Source organism: Sebastes fasciatus, chromosome 7 (assembly GCF_043250625.1).
Source record: "Sebastes fasciatus isolate fSebFas1 chromosome 7, fSebFas1.pri, whole genome shotgun sequence".
Lineage (NCBI taxonomy): Eukaryota > Metazoa > Chordata > Actinopteri > Perciformes > Sebastidae > Sebastes > Sebastes fasciatus.
The window spans coordinates 28261292-28283362 of NC_133801.1; the positions used below are offsets into that span (position 1 = coordinate 28261292).

Below are 22071 nucleotides of genomic sequence, written 5' to 3' on the forward strand. Positions count from 1 at the left end.
TATGGTCAGCTCCATCAGGGCCGTTTGAATACATTTAACATAATCGTCAGTATATGGGTGCTCTACAGTTTTTGACCACGGAGATGAGAGTGACGGCCGGCTTGACCACACGTTACCGCAATATGATAACGTTTCCTGCCCATGACAGAGTTAGCATGCAGCATTAGCCGTGATGTCTAGCTCTGCTTTTCCTGCAAAGTGTGAAACCCAAAGTGTTTCCATACTTTACTGGATGTCTAGTGTTTACCACTTTGGATTTAAAATGGGAGGGTGAAGGTCGTATCCATGCAGACCCTCCGTTGTTTTCTACTTTCTCGTTTCGGCTCGCTGTGGTTTGTTTTGGTTGACTGATACGGAACGGATATGACGTCACGTTACTCAGACTACAACAATAAAAGTGGTAACTTCCTTCTACTTCTTCTCGATTTATTTTTTCCCACCCCTACCTATTACCTCTTGTAGGAAGTGTTTTTTGTTTTCGACCTGTGTCACACAGTGAAACCTTGGAAACTTTTTCTTACAATAGTGACAATTAAACAATACACCATTTTACGATCAAGTCTGAATTTAGTGAAACATTCCAGTTAAATTCATACTGTTTTCGTCCCACAGTCTGATGTTCTGGACTGACTGGGGAGACAGGGCGCCCGGTGTTTACCGCAGCTACATGGATGGAACCAATGTGTCCCGCGTCGTGTCAGAGGGCGTCCGCTGGCCCAACGGGATCACAGCTGACGACCACTGGCTGTACTGGACCGAAGCCTACAGCGACCGCATCGAGAGAGCCGACTTCAACGGGGGCCAGAGGAGCGTTCTCATGCGGGGGCTGCCCCACCCGTATGCCATCGCTGTCTTCAAGGTGAGACTTTATATACAACCAGGGTCTGAAATGAACTTTTTCCACTGCCTGCCACTGTGACAGGCAAGAATTTTTTTTGTCTGCACTCAGAAATTGTATCTGCCCCTTTGAAAGCTATGTGCTAATTGAAGGAATAACATTTTAGATCTGAAGTCATTCAATGTTTGATATATTTTACACAAAAAACATTATATACACCTGGTAAATTACAGAGTTGGAATTACTCTGTAGCTTCTGGGGAGCCCTTTTTTGGGGGGTGGGAGGGTACTGTCAACAGTACTATACTGTACTTTGTTATTGTCATCTATACTGGTTATTTGCATAGAAATACACAATTCAAATGATTATGATTATATAAATATTTGCTTTGGTTTAAAAAAAATCTTGGCAAACTGTTAGAATGTTAAACAGGGCATAATTCCCTCTGTAATATCTATTTTATATTGCTGTGAAAACATCTCCTTCAAACAACTGGATTTATTCAAGTTTTTCGCCATAAAAAATAATCTCACACCTCACAATAACGTTGTAATTTACCTTAGCCCAATAGTCATTTTTACTGAGCATAGCTTGAGCGCCTCATAATTGTAACTCAATGGCACCTCCGTTAACGTTAATAGCTCCGTTATTTAGCCAAGCAGGACTGTGCTGCCCACCGGCTGCTAACAGGTAACATTACTAACACTCATCCTGTTGATTTCAACACAGACTTGTTGTTCACAGTGTGGCATTATCAGGGAAAAAATCGTGTGCATCCCCTCAGATTTAGCAGATGTAACGCCATGCTTTTGAGCGATTTTTTTCTCTCCACTGTGGCTCTGGTCCCAAAGAAACTGAAACATGAAACAGCGTGTGTATGTGTCATTGTGCACGTGGAACAGTCGGAAAGCATCAATAAGAGGAGTCGGTAGTCACAGAGGTATGAGATGCCAAGGAATCAGACAACTAGGAACACCTTTTTAACGGGAACCGGTTCTCTATTCCCATCTCTAGCATTTTTCCTGTCTGCCAAATTGGCAGAAGGCCTGACGATTTTACCCCACACTGTCAACAATTTACCCACATTTGGCTGTTGGCGGGTGCTAATTTCAGACCCTATATACAACAGATGTACAATCTAAAAAAGAAAAAACACCTTCTTCAGACTTTTTTCCAGTCTTAGTGTCAGGAAAGTGTTGAAGATGTAAGTCCTCACTAAGAATAAGTTTTCATAAGTTTGTGTTGGATGCTGTTTTCAGAATGACCTGTACTGGGATGACTGGTCCAGAATGGGGATCTTCAAAGCTCCAAAAGCTGGTTCACAGAGCAATGAGCTGATTGTTGGCAGACTAACCGGAGTTATGGACCTCAAGATCTTCTACAAGGGGAAGAACAGAGGTGAGGAACAGAGAGTGGAGTCATGTCCAGAAAGTTTTGAAAGCTTCGCAGAAATGGCGAGAGGTGAATCAATGACATATTATTTGAAGCAACTGGGTCTTTTTCAGACTTTAACAACACACACCGACACACACAAGACTGAACGTGATTGACAGGTATCGTGTTGATTAACATTAGCAACATTAGCCAGCTAAAACCACAATATCACTCTATATTTCACATGCTTGTCAGTAATGTTAGCTGACCAGACGAAGGCCTGGCCGATGTTGATCCTAGTGTTAACTTTTCCTTTTCCTGCTGACTTTGGTCAGAAGGAACGGGGGAGACACCGTAGTTTTGGTCTCCTGAGCCGGAGTCGATAACGTCCCTCGCTCCGGAGTCAACCCCTGTCTCCGGAGTTAACTCAGCAGCAGGGAAACAAGACGCGGGAAACCTCTGTTGGTCTTGAGGAGGCTGCAGCATTTATTTCTATCCAAACTGCAACTTCCACTGAACATTCACTGATATTCTTAAAGCTAAACTAACTCTCTTCTGCTCTGCTATTCTCCCACAACACTAGTTTTCCTCCGACGTCGGTCACATTCCTGTTTTGCATGACGAGCTTCACCAGATATAACTTTGTTTTTTTGTGCTTCTGTGGAGTTTGCGTTGGAGTCTGAATTGTGGTGGAGGCCGGTCGTTTGTTGGCGTTAGCAGACTCCATTTCTAACCGAACGTTAGCTACATCTAAGGCACTCGCGAGCGCGCATGACGTCACATCCGTTGGATTTTCCCGGAAAAACGGGCCCGGGTTCTTCACATTAAAAGCAGTCAACAGGCTGATAGAGGAAACCCAGGAAGTCACGAAAGGGTCTAATTTTTTAGGGTAGGTTACAACCTGTTCACACATTGGCATTCAAAAAGAAGTTACATACAGTTAAAGCAAATAGTAGATAACAGGATACATACACAGAGATAGCGAATTGCTGCTTGGAGAGTTTCAAAACTGATTTAAACAACCCTGTGTTAGTGCTCAAACTGATGTCTGGATCTCTTGTCCACCAGGCCACAATGCCTGCGCCGACCAGCCGTGCAGCCTGCTGTGTCTGCCTCAGCCCGGCCACCGACACACCTGTGTCTGCCCAGACGGTGCCCCGACTATAACCATGCCCAACGGAGAAGTGCAGTGCCAGTGTCCCACGGGCTACCTGCTCCAAAACAACACCTGCGTCAAGACTGGTGAGACGAAAGCGCATACTGCAGAATCATTAATGATATTTGGCTGTAAGATATACAATCTTGCGTCCGTTGGAAATGAGGCCTCACTTTCATGGAGGGCTTACTGATTTGTTAGTGGTTGCATGTGATCCTTTCTTTTTCCTCCAATCAGAGCACAGCTGTTTGCCCAACCAGTACCGCTGCTCTAACGGCCGCTGCATCAGCAGCATCTGGAAGTGTGACAGCGACAACGACTGCGGAGACATGAGTGATGAGCAGGAGTGTCGTAAGTATTCAGCCACATCGCTTTTCTCGTTATGTAGATAAAAGCAAAATACCTTTTCTGCATAAAGAGCTAAACATATTTATTTTTTCCACTTTTAGCCACTACGACCTGTGACCCGTCCAACCAGTTCCGCTGCATGGCCTCAGGTTCCTGCATCCCCCTGGCCTTCAAGTGTGACCATGAAGACGACTGTGGAGACAACAGTGATGAGGAGCACTGTGGTAAGATGTGTTTTTTTCACATTGTACAGATGAAAATGAGCAACAAAATGAAGAGAAAAGGTATACATATATAGCATTATAAAATATGGAAGCCCTGAGAGGCAAGTGAGAAAAAAACAATCTGGTAATCCATTTTCTAAGTCTGATCTAAATTGTTTTCTCACCTGTTAATATATATAAATATATATATTAGGGCTGTCAAAGTTAACGCCATAATAATGCGTTAACACAAATCTGTTTTAACGCCACTAATTCTTTAACGCATTAACACAACTTGTGATTTTTATGCTGTAGCGGGCCCTTTTTTGACCTCTGACCTCCAAGATATGTGAATGAAAATGGGTTCTATGGGTACCCACGAGTCTCCCCTTTGCAGACATGCCCACTTTATGATAATCACATGCAATTTGGGGCAAGTCATAGTCAAGTCAGCACACTGACACACTGACAGCTGTTGTTGCCTGTTGGGCTGCAGTTGCCATGTTATGATTTGAGCATGTTTTTTTTGCTAAATGCAGTACCTGTGAGGGTTTCTGGACAATATTTATCATTGTTTTGTGTTTTTAATTGATTTCCATTAATAAATATATACATACATTTTCATAAAGCAGCATATTTGCCCACTCCCATGTTGATAAGACTATTAAATACTGGACAAATCTCCCTTTATGGTACATTTTGAACAGATTAAAAAAAAAAAAAAGTGTGATTAATTTGTGATTAACTATGGACAATCATGCAATTAATCCTGATTAAATATTTAATCTTGCCTGCCGTGTAGCCGCTGACAGGCTACACTTCCTCCCAGTTGCCAGGGCGGGAGCAGTTTGGGCTAGACATGTGTCACATGCATCATCTTCTTATTTTAGTACACCTCTGAACAACTGGAGACGGGAACTTCCAGAATGCCTTTTTCCATAGAGCCCTGTGTATAATGGTTTCATTCTCTCAAAACATCTAAACTGCAGACAGCATAAGCGCACAATGCACATGTTTTTTGGTTTCGCTGCACCACAGATGGAAATGGAAATGCATAGTTTTTGCAAGTACTAACTGTATTGTTGATGCATTTCTCAGAGTCTCACCAGTGTGGCCCAGGAGAGTTCACATGTGCCCGAGGTGTTTGTATCCGTGAGGCATGGCGCTGTGATGGAGACAATGACTGCAGAGACTGGTCGGATGAGGCCAACTGCACAGGTGAGGACTGTGTTATTGACTACATGATACATCATTAAAAAAAAACATTGGAATAATGCTTCTTTGGGGTACAACACATGCGCAGTAAAATCTGGTTCTGAACTCGCCGAAATTGAGCCAATCGCAATGCATGACCGCAGCTTCAGTTACACTGCGCATGTGTCATACCCCATACCCAAAGACCCGTGTCCGCCTGTGTCCCAGCCTCCTTCAATAGGCCTTGGCAAGATACAGGAAGTTGCCTCGGGTCTTGACCTGAAGAGTTGTAGCATTTATTCACCGACAAATAAACTGTGCACACACTGCTACAGCTACGTTCACAGCTATAACGCCACCGACAACCCCACACTCACCACCACCACCACACACACACACGGTCTGTCGGACTCTCGCTAACGTTACGCCGCGCTGACAGACCGTATGTGACAACTGACAACCTCGCAGCTACAGTAAACTAAATGGTGCGGTGGAGACTTCATGGGAAAGTGGCTGCATGTGTCCTTGACAATACACGCAGCACCGTGGCTGCTAACTGTCCCTGACAGGTGAACTTGGGACTCAGTTGTCTGTTTTGCACATACACTGCAACACCGCTGCATGCAACACACTAATCTTGTCGGTTAACGGTCAATAATCGGTTAACGAGGGTTGGTGATCGGTTTAAAAAAAATTCCAAATTAGCATCTCTAGTGCAAAACCGTGGTACCGCTAGCTGCCGTCTGACTTCCTTTGCTCCTAAAGTAGTGTTATTATGGTAAGGATGGCTTCTGAGCGAGGCGAACGGCTTCACCACGGATTTGCACTCGGCGGCTCACGTTACCACAGTCTTGGAAAAGGAGGAGTGAGTGGAGGGGTACTCAGCTGGTTTCAATCTGCAACCACACCACTAGATGCTGCAAAATCCTACACACTGTGCCTTTAAATGCCACTGCCCTGTATATATTTGCAATGATGAATATTTATTAAGACTTTACATTAATACATAATCAAGGTGTGTGTTGCAGTTAGAATCATAACATTTCAGATTAAAGTGTATTAATGTGGTCATCTGTGAAGCACCTTTCTGTCTTCCCAGCGTCTCCAAGCCTTTAATCTCTCCCTGTTTGTCCTCAGTGGGCCACCATACATGTGAGGCTAGTAGCTTCCAGTGTCACACGGGTCACTGTATACCACAGCGCTGGATGTGTGACGGTGATGACGACTGCCAGGACGACTCAGACGAAGACCCGCGATATTGCAGTAAGTTGAGTCACACACACATACTGAACAGTGTCACTGTGTCACACTTTACTAGCCACATACTTAAAAATGTGATTGTTGTGCTGTTAATTAAAATCCATCAGTATGGACTGACAGCATATATCTGTAGAGCTCATCATGTCATTTTAGAATAAACTAACCATTTAACTTGCCTTATTGTTGAACCCTGGATATGAATGCAGGTTTGAAAGGCTTCACTTGGCCTTGTATCAATATTGGACACGGTGGTGTGCACGCTGTTATCATCATTCTTTTACATCAACGGTGGTGATTTCACAAACGTGGGTTAACAAGAAAATAAAAAAAAGAATAGGTCTGTCGGTACTTAACCTAATCAAAAAATATGCAGACACTATGGAGCCACAGAATGGACTGCCAGTATTATGGGTTGTTGGCCATAATAAGGCTGTGGAATGGCCAGTTATATAGTGAATAATCATCTCTGAGTATCACCTTTTGAAAGCTTCAGTCAACAACGGTTTTATTAGCCATCAAAAAGCTGCATTTTTCACGCCTCGTCGCACGCATGAAGACATAGACCCACACACTGAATAACAATACTGCACACTGTAGCAGTCATGAACCGCTACAGCTAAGGAACAGTCATGAAAGCACTGGTTCTCTGTCAGCAATGATATCATATTTTATTGACATTATAACATCTGTGTGTTTCCAGAGGGAACTCGCTGTAACGGCTTCCTCTGCTCCAACAACACCTGCCTTCGAGCCTGGGCACACTGCAACGGCATCGAGGAGTGTTCGGATGGAGCTGACGAGCACAACTGTGGTGAGTGATCCCATTTGTTTAGCAGAATGCACAGTAGTCATCATAATCTAAATGAATTATGCTAATCTGGTTATGGTATTGAATATTAGCCCCAAAAAACAACTTTCAGTCCAACACGATAGTTAAACAGAACATCAGTCTTTGCTTCTTTGGTACCACAAAGGTTGTGCATATGCAACACCTCTCATGTCAAAAAAATGTGTATGGAACATTTATCGGACACTAAAATACGCGGCAAAGCCTGTAGTTTAATTATAAAGTTGGAAAAAGTCATAGTGTGTTGTTGAGTCATTTTGCATGTTGGTTTCTGTCTTTCACCCACAGACCCGCTGTGTACCCGCTACATGGAGTTTGTATGCAAGAACCGAGCCCAGTGTCTGTTTCCGTCCCTGGTTTGTGACGGGCTCAAACACTGCGAAGACGGATCTGACGAGGACGCCGACTATGCTGGATGTGGTGTGTGTCTTATCCTTTAATAATCCCTACCTGTAACACTTTACGATTCTTAAAACACTACAGAAAGAAATATTTCTATAAGCAGGTCCGCACAGAAGTGTGACGTCATGTGTTTTTGGCAAAAGGGCGTTGGGCATGTATCTAAGTGCATATTCTTCCCATGATTCATTACCTTAAAGTGATGGACAGGATCAAAATCGGCAGTATTTCGAAAACCCGGAGTAGTTTTGTGTTTCAGCCGAGCGTGATTGTTCGGATCTGTTCACACAGCAACAATCTGTAACAACTGCTCTGTCCGTCACTTCTTTTCTTGGGTGCAAAAGTAGTTCTGTAGTATCAGTTTGTCTGATCTCCTACAGTATCTGTCATTCGTTCTGTTCCTCTGTTAAACTTAATGCTACTGGATTCTAATATGAACCATAACTTAAAGGTGCAATGTGTACGATCTGGCAACATGCTCCAAATAAAATAGGGGTCAGCATTATCTCCCCTACTACTGGGTCCATACAATCTAAATTCACAGTCATCAGTTTAAAAAAAAAAAAAAGAAGCCAACTACTAACTAACTAACAGCAGGGCAAGAATACGCAAAATTCGACCAAACTGCTGAAACTCTGATTCACGGTCAAAATAACACTATCTTACAACACAATACATAGACGTCTTTAACATCACATCAAAACTGGTACTACTTCATTTTTTGAATAGTTTAAACTAAAATTCTGGCCAAATCTTACACATTGCACCTTTAAACTTTGCCAAAACAAAAGTCATGTAGTTAATGACCTGTGTTTATGATACAGGGAAAAAATGGAAACACATTTTCACTACTGTTGTACAAAAGCTCATCAACTGTTTTTTTTTTTCTTAAAACCCCTTTGCATTCCTACATTTCCATCCAACATTGTCTCATTTTTAATTTGCTTCATACCCTCAATGTTATGTAATATCTACATATTCATTTTTTTTCTGTCTCGCTTTGTGGAAACAAACTCATTTGTGTTTAACCTACTAATGTACCTGTGTGTTCTCAGGTACAGCCACGCCGTCTGAGTTCGGCAAAGTGTGTGATGCCTACACCTTCCAGTGTTCCAACGGAGTGTGTGTGAGCCTGGAGTGGAAGTGTGACGGCATGGACGACTGTGGGGATTACTCTGATGAAGCCAACTGTGGTGAGGAGGAAGAGTTTATGCAGATATAAACAGGAACACACACACACACACACACACACACACACACACACACACACACACACAGCACAACTAGTGTTTATTATTAAACCATGTGGGATTCACTGTATACACATATGGAATAGATAACAATACAACAGATTCACAGTACGGTGATGCTGAAGCAACGGTATCAGATGCTAACTTTTGCTCTGTGTTGCAGCTGCGCCCACTGAGGTCCCGGGCTGCTCCAGATATTTCCAGTATGAGTGTAAAAATGGACGCTGTATTCCAACGTGGTGGAAGTGTGATGGAGAGAACGACTGCGGGGACTGGTCTGATGAGGCCCAGTGTACAGGTACACAGTTAGGCTGTGATAAGGCTACTTGGTTGTTAAAAGCAACAGAACACTTACGTTGACGTGTTATCATAAGTGGCATTAAACCTTATTAATTAACAGTGACAAACTCCCTCATGTGATCTGCTACAACACACCATTTAAACACAATGTCCCTGGACTGATCTTGTTTTAAAGGCCTCAATTAAAGGGATACACCTGGACACATTTCTACCGCTGCACGGTATATACCGTCATATCGCCCAACCCATATGCATATTTATATTGTTTATATATTTCACTTTTGACCGCAGAGGGCCAACCCTACAAACACAAAAGTCTCTCACTGAGTGACTGACTGAAGTTACAGGATTGGTCGGCCGTGTGTTGAAGTTTCCTCATTGGCTGTTTCTTCTTTCAAAATGAAAAGGCGGGAACGAGGCACTAGGCACCTGATTGGACGAACGCAAAGAGTATCAATATAATTTGCATCGTGGGCTGCTGCTCCCAGCTTTCAAATCGGAAGCAACATGGCGGCTCCTTTAGAAACTTTCTTTTCTTATGTCATGAAAATAGTTCACCGAAATGTTTTTCTGAAAACATTTTATTCTGGAAATAAGCCATATAGTTGCTGAATCTATCTTTATTTTGGATCGAAAATGGTTAGTTTAAAAGTTTCTAGGGAGTTTCTAGAGGCGGCGAGCCGTGCTGGCAGGTGACTGGAGAAGGCAGCCTGTATGTGGCTGTAACCGCGGTGTCTCTTGGTCGAATTCATTTTTTGTAAGCAACACAGAATGCCTGAGCGCCTTGCTGAATTATATTCCATTATATTTAGAAATTTTCACCTGTTATCTGATTTGTTTTGTTTTCCTTTACATAAATAAGGACATTTCCACTATAAACTGGTGCATAAAAAAAATCACCAGAATGACATTGTAGACATGACCACTAACTGTTTGTGTAGCAATTTAGCCACAAATTCACAGACTGACCATACACACTCCAGACATATACTCGGGTTTTGACCGAGTCTTTGTTGATTTGTGTTTGATAGACCCTCTTGTGCATGCTTAGCTTTCTATGGTAATTCTTTTATGCTTGAATATCCCAAACCCAGTCATTAAACTTGAATCTCCACCCTTGCAGGAGGTGGTACTCCTCACACTGTAGCCCCTGGTCCCTCTTCTTGTGCCCCCAACCGCTTCCACTGTGGCTCCGGAGCTTGCATCATCAACACCTGGGTGTGTGACGGCTACGCCGACTGTCCTGATGGCAGCGATGAGCTGGGATGTCCCACAGGTAGTACCACCTTTATCTGTTCATCCGTTGAGTTTTTTTGTAGAGGAGGAGTAGTGGTTCATATCTTATATGCATGTTTGCATGTCATGTTCATATGTTGCCGTTTTTTTCGTTTTTTTTTTATAAATTGAATAAACCTAAATAAAATATAGTACAGTTAAACAGAAAAGAAGAATAACGAACCAATAAATAATACAAAGATTAACTTTGTATTTCCCAAACAGCAGCTAATGGCTCTGTGACGGTGGCTCCGGTCCCCACCCAGGCCGCGCCCTCCCCTACACGTTGCAATCGGGGTCAGTTCCTGTGTCGCCGACCCCCCCGCTGCATCCCAGACTGGCAGCGCTGTGACGGCCACCTCCACTGCCAGGACGGCTCTGATGAAGCCCACTGTCGTGAGTCCCCTGCATGCTGCACATCTGTGATACCATCACACACACACACACACACACACACACACACACAGAAACAGAATGAAAACCGAGAAGAAAATCTTGTGTGAGATGGTAAAATGTTTTGGATTTAACGGTGAACAGTGGATTCAAATTCAGAAGATAAATTAAAACTGTTGAATTTGAGAAACTGAACCTTCATTTACCTTAAAATCCACTAAGATATGTTTTGGTTTTGTTTGCTAAAAGGCCAAATTACTACAATGCTGAAAAGTTGAAAACCTTAACATGAGATCTGAGCAGCATATAATGTGCTATTGAATTTAGATCCCGTATTTTTTGCTCACACATTTAGATCCTGATGAAACAAGAGGTACATTATTGAGCACATCCAATTTTCATTCATTGTAATTCTAATTTATCTAAAATGTTACGAGTACCGCACAGAAAACATGATACCGTACAGGTCTTAGACGAGCAATCTAAATAGTTTAATCCCTTTTCATCACTGCACACAGAAATAATGGCAGTGAGGCATATTTATGATTGAATAGTTTTATTTCGGTCATACATCAAAAAGAATAAAACTTTACAATCTGTGTGAATATAAACCAACACTGTATCCATTTCACACAACAACGGTCATATAATCAATGACCGAAAAAGGAATAGGCTGAACCCCAAGACTTATTTTTGCCCATCCTATACAATCCATAAAATATCCCAGCATATCAGCATTACACTCATCACTGAGCCTGTTCCATAATTTGACTTCCAAAACTGAGATTATAATGTCCTTCTCGTAATGATTTTTTTTTTTTTTTAATACTAACAGGAAGGCTTTTATTCCTAACTCGAAAAAGTATTTGTAATATCTTTACATGTACAATAGCCAAAGATTTTAAGATACCTGACTTTATGAATAATGGATTTGTAGTTTCACAGTAAGAAGCTTTATGTGTTATTCTAATAGCTCTTTTCTGGAGTTTCATTATAGGGTCTATATTTGTTTTATATTCATTTCCCCAAACACAATATGACATATATAGCATTATAAGTGAGCAATACAATATATACAAACACTACTTATTCAACAGATCCTTTGTTCTGTAAAGAATAGCGATGTATTTGGATAATTTCCGTTTGATGTATATTCTATATGTGGCTTCCAACAAAGTTTCTGATCTATAATCACTCTCAGGAATTTTGTTTGATAAACTCTTTCAATATCAACTGCATTTAGATTCAATTTTATTTCACAATTAACCCTGTCACCACCAAAACACCATAGATTTTGTTTTATTTTCATTTAGGGATAATGTATTAATATCAAACCATTTTTTTTTTACAGTGGACACAGGTTATCCAATAACAAGAACAGTAATATGTAAAGCCTTCCTCTCTCTCCAGCCACTCTTGGGACTCTGTTCTGCGTTAACGGGACTCGTTGTACTGACGGCGAAGCCTGTGTGCCGGACAGTGAGCGGTGTGATGGCTTCCTGGACTGCTCCGACCACAGCGACGAGGACAACTGCACCCGTAGGTCCCAAATACTCTCACCATGACCGACCAAGTGTGTTCAGATTACATACGAGTTGTTAGAATTGGATAGCTTGATAATATTAGCCTTTAAAAGAAGCTCACATGTGAACCACTCAATGTCCGGTCCATTGTAAATGCCAGTACGTCTACTTTAGTACTTTACTGTACTTGAAAGGGATAGTACAGAGATTTTTTGAAGTGGGGTTGTATGAGGTACTACTACTACGTACTTCCTACAGTAGATGGCAGTCTCCACGCCCCCAGTTTGGAGAAACAGACAGCAGTAACCAGCACAGGAGCAAAGCAAAATGTATTTTAGACACCTTAAAGAAAGCAGTGCAATGCTGCCACTTTCTGACTGTCTGTGTTTATTTCAGGCTTTGTGTTAAAATTCAACTGAGCCGTTCCAAATATTATAATCCATAAGGAATCTCTCCCTCTTTCTTCCAGTGGACACCCTGGCCTATAAAGTCCAGAACCTCCAGTGGACACCAGACTTCTTGGGTGCCATCACCCTGACATGGTCTCGCCCCAAAAACCTTCCTCTGGACTCCTGTTACTTCCTCGTATACTACAGGTGAGCATTAGTAACCTGCAACCTTAACGCCAGCTGAATGTTGTTGGAGTCTTGTTTTGTCATGTCATGTCTACTGTAGTCGATATGATTATTGTCCTTAACCTCTTTTACCCGACGAACCCGGTACCGGGTTGCTAAAAGACGAGACCTTAACGCTACTAAAACAACACTCCAAGTGTATTTTGTCCAAACACTGTTTGTTGGGCAATGATTTCAATATTGTAGTAACAAAATCAACGCACAAGAAATAGCATTTTGACTTTATAATATTTTTGGCTGTTTTTATATTGAATGTACCGATTTGACTTTGGATTCTTTTTTTGTTATCTTATTTACATTGCTATTGATCTCATTTGTTATTATCTAAGTTTTACATGATCATATTTCATTATTATAATAAAACTACCCTGTTTGTGTGAGCAAAAATTATACAATTTAGTTGTTTTTTTATTCATTTTATACTGTTGCACAATGGTAGAAGGTGATGATGCACAGGGTAAATGTCATGGCCAAAGGCTCCATTGTGGGCACATAGCCTCCTGTAGTGGTTATCAGCAGTATTTTATAGCCAGATTCCCTTTCAAGAGGTAGAAAACCCATTTTGGCAGACTTTGGGTAGTCTGCCTGGTCCTATCCTTACTAAAAACCTTTGTAGAATCTATATGTGCTTTGTGTTATTTATATCTGCTTTGGCACAGTTGTAGTCAAGGAGTTGCTGAATGAGTTCAGTGGCATCTCTGTGCATGGCATCATTGCTATAATGGTGTTATCCACTGTCTAATCTAGAAAACACTTTAGGCGAGGATAAAAATTTAATTTTTTCTTTGGTTCATCACAATTTCCTCATGCATAGTAACAGTCACAATGTTACTGACACTGGAGATGAATTTTCTGAGGTCTTACCTATCCATAGAGACCAAGATCATGCATATACACCTGGTAGTTGTGGAGCTATTCTTGATTTATTTTGGGTATGTCTGTCTACGCGAAACACACCTTCCAGCACCCTAAGGCTTAAGAGGTTAAAATTGTTGTTGCTATTCCACACTGCCGAGAGTGTGTCACTGTCTTGTGTTTTTATCCTCAGACTCGTGGGCACCCAGCAGTGGACCATTATGGACACTCACAGCAACAAGACCAGCTACAAACTGACCGTGCTGAAACCAGACACCACCTACCACGTCAAGGTGCTCACTCAGTGTCTCAGCAAGCTGCATAAGACCAACGAGGTGATCACAGTCAGGACACCAGAGGGCTGTGAGTATCATATGATCGATTTACGGAGTACTGTGCACTTCCATACTAACATAGCACTGTGGGCGACTTTAAAAACGTTTCAGAATGTGTTTGCTATTGTCACTGACCAGTTAAACTATTAGTTGTGCCTCATTTAAAAAACACATGAAGTTTTTATTCCATCCCATCTTTTCATTTTGGATGATGGATGAATGTGTGTTTGTGTCCTGCAGTGCCCGACCCACCCAGGAACCTGCAGCTGTCTTGTGATAACGGTGAGGATGGGAAGGTGGAAGTTTCCTGGAGCCCTCCTGACAAAGGACACGGCCTCATCAGAGAGTACATTGTGAGTCCTCTTCACCTGCATTAAACTCATTCATATGTTAATTTTTAGTCAGTATGATTACCAAAACAAACAAGACCATTAGTGAGGAGACTCCACCAACTGTATTTAAATTGATTGGCCTCCTGGTTGCTTTTGTGGTGGGATAGACTGAGCTTTCACACTTTCTTTTGTGCCTTTACCTTAACATACCTTAACCCCCTGAGACCCACAATAGACCCGTTTTTGTGTTTATATAGGGGGGCACAGGGGGTCTTTAGGAGGAGATAGCAGGTCAACAGTAGATGTCACATAGAAGTGGTGTACATCATCTGAAAGCTGGGAACCTGAAGATTAATTTGAGATGCAGCAGTGTGTCAAATTGTTCTAGTCATAAATCAGAAATAAACAGGAATTAATCAATTAATTAATTAAAAATAAATAATAAAAAGTTTATAAGGGCTTAAAACATAATGATCAAAGTATATGATGGTCATCCCCATGCTCTATTATGTCTCATAAGTTGTTGCAGCATTTTTTGAGTTGATACCATTTGTTACACAGATTTGGTGCTAAATGTAACCATTTTTTTACCACTCAAGATCCATAAAAATGGTCAATAATCCCTCCAAAATACCACATTAAGACACCAAGACCTTGAGGAACACCATAGAAAAAGCCATGCTGTGATTTGGTATCAAAACCTTTTGACATTTTGAGATTTCTGCATTGGATGGCGAGCACTTCTGTTCTGGAAACTGCACAGAAACCTTGTTATTGTCAATCTACCTAGGAAAGCCATCCATCCTCTGAATGCTCTAGGTCTCTAGTTTGTGGCTGTAAAGTTTCATGAGGCTGTAATTATCCTAGATTATCATAAAGTGGGCATGTCTTTGAAGGGGAGACTCGTGTGTACTCATAGAACCCATTTTCATTCACATATCTTGAGGTCAGAGGTCAAGGGACCCCTTTTGAAAGTTTTTCCTCGCCAAAATTTAGCCAATGGATTCCTCTGTTTTTTTCTAGTTTCATGTGATACCAGTATCTTCACTCTAGCTCTAAAACTGAACCTGTTCTCAATATTTGTGTGTGTGATTGCTGTCAGGTTGAGTACAGTGAGCAAAGTGCTCTTGATTGGATGTCGCAGAGAAGCACCACAACCAAAACTGAGGTGAAGGAGCTGCAGCCAGACACTATGTACAGCTTCAGGGTAAGAGACACACTCATGCACATCCACTATGATAATATGGTGGAGAGAAAAAAAAGGTTAGAGAATGGTGTTTTCCACTATTAATAATGTTGTGATAATATTAAGTACAGTATGTTTAAATGTTGGCGTTGCTGTGATGACGCAGGTTGCAGCAGTGACCAGTCGAGGCGTGGGCAACTGGACCGAGGTTAAAGCCATCACCCCGAAGAAAGGTAAGTTGTTCCTCCCAACGGTGCTACACGCACTCTGGTTTGAAAACCTTTCCATCACTTCCACCTACTGGTGTCTACGGGTATTGCAGGTTGTGCAGATGTTCGAAATTACACCAGAGATTGTAAATTCACTTGTAATGTGAATGCTGCAAATGGAACTGTTTGCCATCTCCTGCCTCTGCCTCCGCCTGTTCTCAAGGGAGTGCAGATGTTTGTCCCAGTCATCAGAAATAGCCTGACCACATAACTTGAAAACCACTTGCCACTTCCTTGTAGGAACCACCAACCACGTTTAAAGGGCGGGTCCATTATTTGATTTGATTTTATTTGGGTTTTTTTACATCGGTCTGGAGCTTCCCAGCGGTGTTTCTTATGTATTCAAATCCGAACATTCAAATTTTGGTCAATGTACTTATGTTTTAACATCAAAATGCTATTTTCCCTTCAAGCTCTTCTAAAAACGTTTTCACACATAAGATAGGCTCCCTTCCACAGCCGCTTTACCTCGCCGTCAGACAGCTCTTTCCAACGGGGAACTGAAGCCGTTATATCGCTCTCTTCAAAGCCACACGATTTCATTCACAAAAACAATAATTTTATCTCACAGAACGCGGGAGTATACATACACCCCCACTTAAAAATCCGGACTAACTCTACAGCCGGGGCGGCTGTAGCTCAGGGGTAACAGCTGAGTGGCCGTTTCCATTTGAAAAAATAAATAAACTGAAAACGACGCAGATACACTTCCACTGTAGTACTTTAAAACTATAAGCAATAAACATTTAAGCCTAGGTTCTCAGTAGCAGGAAGTTGCATTTATAAATTATCAAAATAAAGCTAATAATTACAGTTTCCAGGTAATTTCAATATAATGTACAAGATGAATCCATCAGTTCAGCAACACGGTCGTGCCATACTCATCCCTCTGTTGCTCTTTAACATAAATACTGTTTTCATTCATTCAGATTCTACTTTGTTTTTCACAACGTTAAAAACAAACGTCGAGCTTTTCATTTGAAACACATAGAGGAAGTGCTGGGTTTTCATTAGCAGCAAAATTAAATCAAATTCAAATGTCTCGAGGAAATAAAGGAGCCATCATTTAGACTGAAGATGCAACCAAATCACACACACATTTCCTTGTCAGCCATCTGAAATAAAAAAATAAATAAACAGATAATATCCATTTCCTGCTCTTCCTGTGCTGCAGCTCTGCCTCCACCCTCTGTGATCGCTGACAGCATCACCGCCGACTCCATGAGCCTTTCATTCAGCTTCAACTCCCAGTACGAGGTAAGAGCTTCTCTCTTCAGTTTGTTATCTCCAAAGCTTGTGTTCTGTCTGTGTCAGTGTAAGTGTGACTGATGGAACTTTTTACTGTTTTCTTTAAGGTGAAAAAGTACATAGTGATTCTGTCCTGGCAGTTTGACACTCACGTCAAGGAGAGCAGGAACTACACAGTCACAGAGCGGATCCTTAAAGGTACCGTTGTGTGTGTGTACGAGTCTTTATCTTTGTTATTTATCTGAAATTGTCAATGCTCACTTACATTTTCATGTTTCCAGCCACAAACCTGACAGCAGGGACGGTGTATGAGGTGGCTGTGTGGGCTAACACCAGTATAGGAGACAGTCCCACCGCCCTGTCCCATCATCAGACCGCCGGCGTCCAGCCAGAACGGCCCCTCCTCAAAGCCCGGGCCCTCAACCAGACAGCTGTGGACTGCAGCTGGTCCATCAGCAAACCACCTGCTCAGGTACAACAGATAGCGGATTCAGACCTGATATAAATAGCAACCCAGTTGCACCTAGTAAACAAATCAATCAATATGTCACGATGCATGCAACAATAGATCTGCAAAAAGAGGTTAGACGGCCACAGGACCAAAACACCACAAAACGACCTCTTTGCTTCTTACAACACAAACATAAAAATGATATTTCATCATTCCGCTTATGCATCTTTAAAGCAAATTCGTTTTTAACGCCACTACCTTCTTAACGCATTAACACAACTTGTGATTTTTAGGTTGTAGCAGGCTCAGTTTTATAAGTAGGGTGAATGTATAGTAAAGTATGAAACTAGAAAACCTAAGAAATCCATTGGTCCACGATGTCGTACTAGCTTGTGGCGAAGGAGGCTAAATAACGCTCCAAACTTACGCTAAATTTTGGAGAGAAAAACTGGCATGTCCATTTTTGAAGGGGTCCCTTGCATTCTTCCTAAAATCCACAACCATCTCCACTGTCTTTAGAGAATTGAGCTCTAAGTTGTTCTGTCCGCACAAGGTCACCAGATGGTGGATCTCCCACCTGTAGGCGGACTCATCCCACTAGAGATGACAGATGTTGGTGTACAGGGAGAGGAGCAGAGGGGAAAGGATGCAGCCTTGAGGGGATAATTAACAGAATGATTAACTGAATGAAAAAGAAACATAATAGCACCACACAAAATCTTTTCTCTGGCTTTTTTGTGTGCAGAACATTTTTAACTCTCCAGGCCTTTAAAAAGATACTAAAATCAAACCACCTGAAAAAGGAAAATCAGCCTTTGGTTAAACAGTTCACAACTGATAGACAACCTTAAGCGTGGCGCGGCTGTGGAACCTTTTGTTTTTTATTTCGGCGTCCATGTTAACATGGCATGACATAGCTGCGTCTCTTCTAGAGATTCGAGGTCTCGCCTATTTTTACCACGAGCTGCGTGCGGTTCACAGCAACAACAGACAGTAAAAATGACCTTTTGACAGTATATTGACATCACACCAGCTACATTACTACAGTTTTAATGTCTAGATATCTGTAGAATATGTCACAGACATGATATAAGGAAAGGGATTTATTTTTAAATCAACACTTCCTGCTTCAGTTTCAAAATAAAAGCCATCAAGCGTTTTTTTCTGTGGACAGAATTCCTTCATTTGTCAACACAAGGCTTTTATTCTGAAATATTTACAGGACAGTGTTGTAGAAAATGCAGTGACTTGCACGGCTCCATTAATGAATATAGTACCGGGTTTTAATTGTGGATTATTACTATTATTTATAAATGAGCACACACTTCTTAACCTTTTTCTGTCTTAAATAAATATAAATGATGTTTATAATGAAATGAAATGGCCATTATGGAAGGCAAACTCTATGTAGAAAGAAAGGGCTGACAGCAGCAGCAGAAACGCTGTCGGTGTGGACACCACACGCGTGAGACACGCAGTAGTTCAGCGAGGCAGCCGCCGCACGCTGCTCATGCGTGCAGCATGTCCCCGCCGTTAGAATGGATTGCAAGTAGACGTTGCTTTATTTCAAGAGGTTATACGCCTGAAAGGTTTGGAACCACTGCTCTACAGGAATTCTTCCACATAAAGTAGAACCAAAAATGGTTCACATGTTCCGCATGTGGAAATGAAACTTTGATGTGGTTTTATCAAGGACAACTCACTCACCAAAGAACCGTTTACTAAACCACTTTACTGAGAATACTCTTTCACTTTGTTTTATTTGTGGTGTGTGTGTGTGTTTGTGTGTAGGTTTATGGTGTGTTTTACGCCACCTCCTTCCTGGACCTGTACCGCAGTCCTCATCTGGTCTGCACCACTTCTCTCAGCCTGACAGTCACAGTAGACAGTGATGAACAGTATCTCTTCCTGGTGAGTCTTCTCAACATCCTACCAACTTCCTCTAAGCTCTTTACCAACTATTCCATATAACTGAATACTCAGTTTTGTGCAATAAAGCTCAAATCCAATGTTAATTCAGGAGAGATGTGACACTACTCACATTTTTCAGGCAATCCCTGAAAGAAATGTTTACACACTTGAAAAGTTAGTGTTGGCTAACGGAGCAGGGAGGAATTTAGCAGTAAAGTTGTCAAGTGGTAGTAAATACACAGTATGTTTTCGTGAAGTGAAGTAGGCATATTTCAGCAAAAAATGTGCTAATAAAAAGATTGTATAATCAACATAAATCATTTAATCCATAAAACGTCAGTTCCCACAGCTCAAGTGACCTTTTAAAAATGCTTGATATTTAATGTTTAATGTTATGTTAGGAGTGAAAGTTGATATCATATTTGTCAATAATGGCTGGGTTATATCTATATCTATATATATTTATATATATATAAATATATATACATATATATATATTTATATATATATACAGTATATACTGTATATTGTAATGTTTTAATGTCCATCACTTCCGTGACTTGATACAGAGGCATCGTGACATCATTTTTGTGGTCTGCCTTCAGGTGCGTGCTGTCTCTCCCTTCCTGGGTCCTCCCTCCGACTACGCTGTGGTTAAAATGATTCCCACCGAGAGGCTGCCACCCAGGAACCTCCATCGTGTGCGAGTAGACAAGTCACAGGCCACGCTGAAGTGGCAGCCACCCTACGACGCCCCAAACTCACCTCTGGTACGTACAACACTGTCTCATGTTACTGTGATGGTGATACGTGATGATAAGCAGGAATGGGATCAGGAACCCTCCTGGATCAGGATCTGATCTCCAAAAGCAAAAAATTCTGCATTCACATTCAGAATCTGTAGGCAACGGGACAAGATTTTGGTGCCGGAAGCATTCTGGTTTCTGACTGGGACAAAACACAAAGACCTGTGTTTTGTCCCAGTCAGATTAAAGCTGAACAAATATATTTAAAATGTAATGTAGACTACAGTCTAATACACAGACAGATTCCACCACTTTATCATCCATTAAGGAAATGTTAGTCTGGTAAACGATGAATTAATGGACTACACTGAATAAAACATCATGGTATTATTGACACAGTTCCCAACTCTGTCTTTTTTTTATCAGACAAATATGCACAGTCCGCGTATACATGCATTAATATCTCCACATCCACTGGATTAACATGGAGGCTCTGCCTTTTATTTACCTGTTGCCATGGTGAATCGTAATAGCTTTTTATGTTCAGGAAAACTTCATTTCCCACTTTAGGATTAGTCAACTCAGAGTTCAGTTTTAGGATCAGAGTTTGTTAAACAGAGCCTTGTCCACTCTCTGAACGTTTGTGTATCTGTAGACATATGCGATCCACGTGCGGGACGTGATCCGCAAGGACGAGCGTGACTACAAGTTGACCACCCAGAACAACACAGTGGAGTACGTGCTGAAAGGCCTGGAGCCCGGTGGACGATACAGCGTCTCTGTCCGCCTGCGCAACATGAGCAAGGAGGCCAGCTTTACTCTCAGCACAGGTACACTCGCAGCACTTACATGTAGAAGGATAAATGCTAATTCATATTATATATCTTTATTTATTTCATTTTTGAACTAACCATCATACAGTCTGGTATCGTGCATAACAAGTTACATGTTTTTCAGTGCTAAGATATTAAGCTCCCACTAAAAAGTATGACCAGTCACTTTCTGTAAGCTAAACATGTCTTTACAAAGAAATGCATTGCTTAAAGAAACATTCTCCCTCTGCTGCAGTTCCTCTTCAGGCTCCGGAAGCCCTGAAAATTTTGACGGAGAAAGACCACGTGTTCCTCTTCTGGAAGAGTTTGGCTGTCAGAGAGATGGGCTTCAATGAGAGCAGGGTGAGACACCAGTGACCAATATCTTGTTTTTTTTTTACCGTATAACTTTTTCTTCCATCCTACATAAAAGGTTTTCTTGTGTTCTACAACCCTCTTATTCCACCTTCTAACTTTGCATAGAGGGTTGGAGTACTGTACTTGTCTACGTATAAGACTTATATTTAATTGTATACTTCTAAAGATGAATTATCTTCTAACCCAGTCCAACAGTTGTAATTATTTGAAGTTCCATGGTTTTGGGCTATTAATACCCTACATAATAACATGTATATGCTGTTTACAGGGTTATGAAGTGCATGTGTATGACAGTGTGACGAACCAAACGTCCTACCTGGGAAACACCACGGAGACATATTTCCGCATCAACACCCTGCTGTTGGGACACAACTACACGTTCTCTGTGCAGGCCCGCTGCCTGCTCAGCAGTCAGCTGTGTGGGGAACCTGCACTACTGCTCTATAACCAGCTGGCAGCAGGTAGGGGAACATGCATGTACATATACACAAAAAAAAGTGTAGTAAGATGAATGTGAACATGAATTTACTATACTGTACATGTTGCTTTCCCA

The 22071-nt window shown here is 41.6% G+C and overlaps 1 protein-coding gene across 2 annotated transcripts in view; it reads left to right on the top strand.

Moving 5' to 3' along the window:
• The window catches only part of sorl1 (sortilin-related receptor, L(DLR class) A repeats containing), a 96025-nt gene that overhangs the window by 69701 nt on the left and 4253 nt on the right, over positions 1-22071 (top strand). Inside the window, exons 20-46 of one of the 2 annotated variants that reach the window (XM_074640088.1) lie at positions 613-859; positions 2098-2236; positions 3281-3454; positions 3606-3719; positions 3818-3940; positions 5018-5137; positions 6251-6376; positions 7074-7184; positions 7509-7640; positions 8675-8812; positions 9033-9167; positions 10293-10445; positions 10673-10840; positions 12248-12376; positions 12830-12956; positions 14044-14213; positions 14426-14538; positions 15620-15724; positions 15870-15936; positions 17147-17229; positions 17328-17418; positions 17502-17692; positions 19463-19582; positions 20188-20352; positions 20984-21158; positions 21397-21503; positions 21787-21979. In XM_074640088.1, coding sequence (XP_074496189.1) covers positions 613-859; positions 2098-2236; positions 3281-3454; positions 3606-3719; positions 3818-3940; positions 5018-5137; positions 6251-6376; positions 7074-7184; positions 7509-7640; positions 8675-8812; positions 9033-9167; positions 10293-10445; positions 10673-10840; positions 12248-12376; positions 12830-12956; positions 14044-14213; positions 14426-14538; positions 15620-15724; positions 15870-15936; positions 17147-17229; positions 17328-17418; positions 17502-17692; positions 19463-19582; positions 20188-20352; positions 20984-21158; positions 21397-21503; positions 21787-21979 — 3716 coding nt within the window. Of the gene's footprint in view, positions 1-612; positions 860-2097; positions 2237-3280; positions 3455-3605; positions 3720-3817; positions 3941-5017; positions 5138-6250; positions 6377-7073; positions 7185-7508; positions 7641-8674; positions 8813-9032; positions 9168-10292; positions 10446-10669; positions 10841-12247; positions 12377-12829; positions 12957-14043; positions 14214-14425; positions 14539-15619; positions 15725-15869; positions 15937-17146; positions 17230-17327; positions 17419-17501; positions 17693-19462; positions 19583-20187; positions 20353-20983; positions 21159-21396; positions 21504-21786; positions 21980-22071 lie in introns of both variants that reach the window. The other variant, XM_074640087.1, reaches the window with a different exon arrangement.